Source organism: Medicago truncatula, chromosome 5, assembly GCF_003473485.1.
Source record: "Medicago truncatula cultivar Jemalong A17 chromosome 5, MtrunA17r5.0-ANR, whole genome shotgun sequence".
Classification (NCBI taxonomy): Eukaryota; Viridiplantae; Streptophyta; class Magnoliopsida; order Fabales; family Fabaceae; genus Medicago; species Medicago truncatula.
In genome coordinates, this window is record NC_053046.1 from 11,300,176 (window position 1) to 11,305,146 (window position 4,971).

At 33.8% G+C, this 4,971-nt stretch overlaps 1 protein-coding gene across 2 annotated transcripts; it reads right to left on the bottom strand.

Moving 5' to 3' along the window:
• Positions 1–559: 559 nt before the first annotated feature.
• LOC11416941 (transmembrane protein 45B) lies at positions 560–4,452 on the bottom strand. Of its 2 annotated transcripts, none has more exons than XM_039834418.1 (3): positions 4,172–4,452; positions 2,972–3,383; positions 560–1,303 (listed from the first exon to the last, which is right to left on the bottom strand). In XM_039834418.1, the coding sequence occupies exons 2-3, from the start codon at positions 3,316–3,318 to the stop codon at positions 814–816; spliced, it is 837 nt and encodes a 278-aa protein (XP_039690352.1). In that variant the 5' UTR covers positions 3,319–3,383; positions 4,172–4,452; the 3' UTR covers positions 560–813. The 2 variants fall into 2 exon arrangements, with proteins under 2 accessions (XP_039690352.1, XP_003612634.1); XM_003612586.4 differs by having other exon boundaries at positions 2,972–3,431; positions 4,172–4,451.
• Between the last annotated feature and the right edge of the window lie 519 nt (positions 4,453–4,971).

Sequence of the window (4,971 nt, forward strand, 5' to 3'; positions counted from 1 at the left end):
AGTGCCCGCACATTAGCCCAAGACTTGACACCAATCAATAATGTGTCGTCAGCAAACTGTAGATGGGACACTGACACACATTCATGCGTTCCAGCAGTATAAGGCGTGAACATACCATTTGTAACAACCGTTGACATCATAACATTAAGACCTTCCGCAGCTAACAGAAACAAAAATGGGGAGAGAGGGTCCCCTTGGCGGAGTCCTCTCTCAAAATGAAACTCATCAGTCGGACAACCATTTACTAGCACTGATGTCGTAGCTGTTGTAACACATTCCATAATCCAAGAGCGCAACAAAGACGGAAAATGTCAATCATTATTTATTAGGTACAATTAAGAGTATAATTAACAAATAATGATTGATATATTATTTTAAAATGATAAATAAATGAATAAAATAAAATTTATTTATTTCAAAATGTGAATTAAAGAATAAACTTAAAGAGATTACTCATCATCATGACAATAAAATGATTATGAACTGATCTTGATCTCCTGCCGCAGAAGTCCAATAATTTTGTTCAATACTTTGACAGTAAAAAATGAAACCAGCGACATATAAATTGTTCAAATTCATTATGTAATCAAAATATATGCCACATAAAAGAATAAGTTTCCTATTCCTTCTACACCACTTACTAAAAGTCACTGCACAACAAAAATGTATAATCTTCTTTTCACCTTTTAACTCCAATATACAGACATATTCTATAATAAACTAAGTGCCAAAATACTCAAGTGTAGCTAATATGCTAAATAAAATTTTTTTTTAAAAAAAAAAAAGAGAAAAACCAAAATAGCAAACCCTACTTCAGTTTTGATCTAATCCATCCTGAATTGTATGCAAATCATTAACTTCAGAATTCGCATATCTTGAAGCTGCAAATACATAAGCCGCTACAGTTCCAACAAGAACCGCGAGGATGGCAACAAAGAGCTGAAAGTTAGCTAGCAACTCGCCGCGAATCTCGCTGTCAACTGAATTACACATGATCTTGTTGTCCTTAATCTTGCAACCATCCGGTAGCATAGGGCCATAAAGAACAAAAGCAGTTTGATAGAACCATATGCCTTGCAGCGCTAAAGCGATGCCGTTGCTTAAATCAGCTGGAAAGTTGTTTGGAAGAAGGGCTCCGGCAATTGAAGATAAAATGCATAGTCCTATTTGGAAGACGAGGAGGGTGTGGTAGTAGCCCTCGAGACCTTTATGTGATGTTGAATGAAAGGAGAATAGAAGATATTCGGCGGAAAATGCCATGGCAGCTAGGAAACATAGAACACCTTCTTGCAATGGAAGAAATCTATGCAAGAAAAAAAACGGAGAGGAGTATGGTCAGCAAGACAAATTAAGATGCATGAAAGAGAAGTTGCAATTAAATTCAAGTTAATGCATATTCAAGCACAATTGAAAAAGAGAGAAGAAATGTGTGTGTGTGTGTGTATTTAGTTAAAGATGCAGGACTGTGACAAATGAAATACAACCTTGCAATGCATAAATTTGAAGATATTGAATAAAATGAGCATTATCAAATATTTGAGAATTGAATTCTGGAGTAAGCGTGAAGAATGTGTACATCTCGCAACAAATGCCTATTCATGAGACTAGCCTGGCCTTCTTATTCAGTTTATTTCTCAAAGCAATTAGCTTGAATTGTTTAGATTATTTTTTCTCTTATCAAAATATTCCTTGAGGACACCAAATAAAAGAGTTTCAGGTGAACAACATAATTATTAGCCTCCTTGCACTGTCCTTGTGCCACAAGCATCAAAGAGTGCACCATTTACAGTCACACATAAAGTTAAAAGTGAAACTTTTTTTATATTGTAATAATACAGTAGTGAGTACTAGGCTTCTCCAGAACTAACATATCCAGTGGGCACGCAGAAGGAAACACAACCAATTAGCGAGAACACCAATTTAAATAACTTTCTTTAAAACAGCTTTTTTGCAGGGGCAACCACAAAGACAGCTACGAAAGCATATATGATCATCAGATACATTGCAGAAGCCACAATGTTAACCTTTACAGTTAAACTGCCTAAATCATGGACTTTTTGGAGTTTTGCTACATGATCTGTGGGTTTCTGCTGTTATCAATAGCATGACAGATCTATCTTACATATTTATTAACTGTTTTGATCAGAATTCAAAACAATAAACTTCATTGTTTTCGACAATATAGCGTTTAAAATCCAATTTCACTTGAAAGTAACTATATACATAACAACACTACGACTACAAGAGTAACAGTTAACCACTAAAGCTTCGTTTTAACATTACTCTATCTTTTGTTTAATTTAGATAGCACATCAAATGAAATGAATGCAAATGGAAATTTTAACTCGTACTAGCAAAATAACTTATAGCATAGTGCATACTTTGTTTTATGATTATAAAAAGGGAGTGAAAAAAATTAGGATGGTTAATGTATTGATGTTCTAGATGGAGGATTCATGCCTAAACCTGAGGTCCATCCATACTACAGAGGAGGTCCCACGTCAGAGTATTATCAACCACACAATTCAGTTGCTTAGTTTCCAGAAGAAAAAAAAAGGATCTAGATTTTCCCTGAAATTCAGAACTATCCAACTGAATTGCATGTCAAGGAAGCAAAAGACACTATAAAGCCCTATCTAGAACAAGTCATTATTGTTCTGCGATACACCATTTAGTACAAAGTGTTGCCGAATAGTGGCTGGCTACACTGATGCTGTAGCACTGTAGCACAGCGGAATATGAACAACGGTTATTTTCTACGATCCCCAATTGACCACACCGTCTGGAACACATCTTACTTGAGTATTGGCGCACCTATCTATGATTAATCATGAGAAAGACAGTCTTGATTGATGAATAAATTTAAACTATATCAGCATAATTTATTCTATTTAAACAGGTAGTGAAAATTGATGAATGATTGAAAGCAACAAAAACGCGATAAACAAGAGAGAGCGAGAGGGGAACTAACCTGGTCTTTTCACTAAGTAGAGCAACAACACCATAGATAAAGAACATAAGAAGCATCCCTGAGTGCTCAAAATCATTCATATGAGAAGGGTTAAGGACACCACCAACAAATATCTTGAGGTGAGTTGAATACAAAAACTCAACACACAAATCAATAAAAGCACCAATTGCAACAACATAGAGCTCCAAGTACTTTAGCCTCCCATCAAAACCCGGTACAGGATTCCACGCCCGAACACGAAACATCTTAGGATTACGTACATATCTCACTATAGAAGCCCAAATATGCCACACCCCAACTACAAAAAACAACGTCCCCGGCAAAGCATGGCCCTTGAAAGATCCCATTTTTCTGACTAATATTTACCACTCTCTTGTACTTCAATCAAACTTGCCCTTGAATGATTTCTTAGCTGTACAAATCAGATACACAATCTCCAAAAGATATCCTCTATGTAAACCTATACCAATCAATTTCAAGCATCAAATAGCAGCCTTTTTTGATAGAATCTTTGTATATAAGCCATAAACTTCAAAGTTCAAGTAACTAAATCATGCTTTTTTTCTGAATCAGATCTATCTAATTTGCAAGAAAACTACAATTTTTACTACTTTCTGATAAAACTCAAATTGTTAAAAGTCTTCCATTTCACAATTGAAACCAATAATAATCCTTGAATTTTCTCAAGAAACAAACAAAATCATGAGTTGTTAATTAGGCAATCCTAATCAACTAATTAATCACTTGAAAAAGACAGTTTCCTAAAGTCAGCCAACTACTTTTTTCATTTTCCAAAGTAGAAGAAAATAAAAACTTCAAATTTCTCTTCATGTTGAAAAGTCCAACTTCAATACAATGAAGAAAAAGACCAAAAAAACAAAAAGTCAAAACTTAAGGAAAAAACAAACAAAAAAATCAATGTGAAGAAGAAAATTATAGAAGCAAGAAGATCCATTGAGAAGTATGAAAATTGGGAAAATTTTGAATTATGAGAACCCAACAAGTTTAATCAATCTAGCACTAATAAGTGAATCATAAAGCACATTTTTTTGAGAAAGATTGTGTGTGAAGGAAAAAAAAGTTAAGATTTTTATAAGTTACAGAATAATTAAGAACTTTTAGATATGAACAATGGGTTTGTAAAAGTGAAGAAAAGAGAAACGAAAGAATGATGATGAAAATGAAAAGAGGGTTACTTACGATAGTAGTGATTGGTTTTGAAAATGAAAAGCTTCGTTCTTCAATATCACAACAATATCAATGAATGATGATGAAGGATTTTTTGGGTCTGTGGGATCTGAAACCTGAAAGTTTTTCTCTTATTTGGTTTAATGGTATGTGAAATGAAAAGGGAGGTAAAATATTAACAACTGGTGATTGAATTGCTCAAAAGGGTATGTTAGTATAGGAAATTTCCTATGTCAATCAATATCAATATGTTCTTTCCTCGCTGTTTTTGCATATGGGTACGTACCAATCTCAATATATTGGAGTATATTTTTTTGAGATGAATCTCAATATATAAATATTTTATTGTATAGACGAAATGATAAAGTCATTATGGGTACTTCTATAAAAGACAATTAATTAAAACTATTATTATCTACAAATTATTATAGATTTGTAAGATTTTTTGTTTGTTAATTAAGGGATGCAGTCTCTTGACTCTCTCTTCACATGGAAAGAGAGACACACAAAGATTATTTTATTGTTATTATTAAGGAAATGAGATAAGAAAAGGAAAAAAAAAATCAAAAGTGGGATCTAAAAACAAAAGAAAGGCAAGCCAATTTGGACTTTCTTATTTTGACGAGAATATGGACTTGTTGTTTAGCGTTGTGTTTTGGTGTGTTGTATTTAAACTGCCACGTAGTTTCGTGTATGCATTGCATGTTTCTAGTTTTCCAATTCTCACATGTGTCGTCGTGCTAGATTCATGCTCAACCGTAGTGAGCTCTCGGCAGTCATGTTTTGTAAGTTGTGACTAAAACAAACAATCT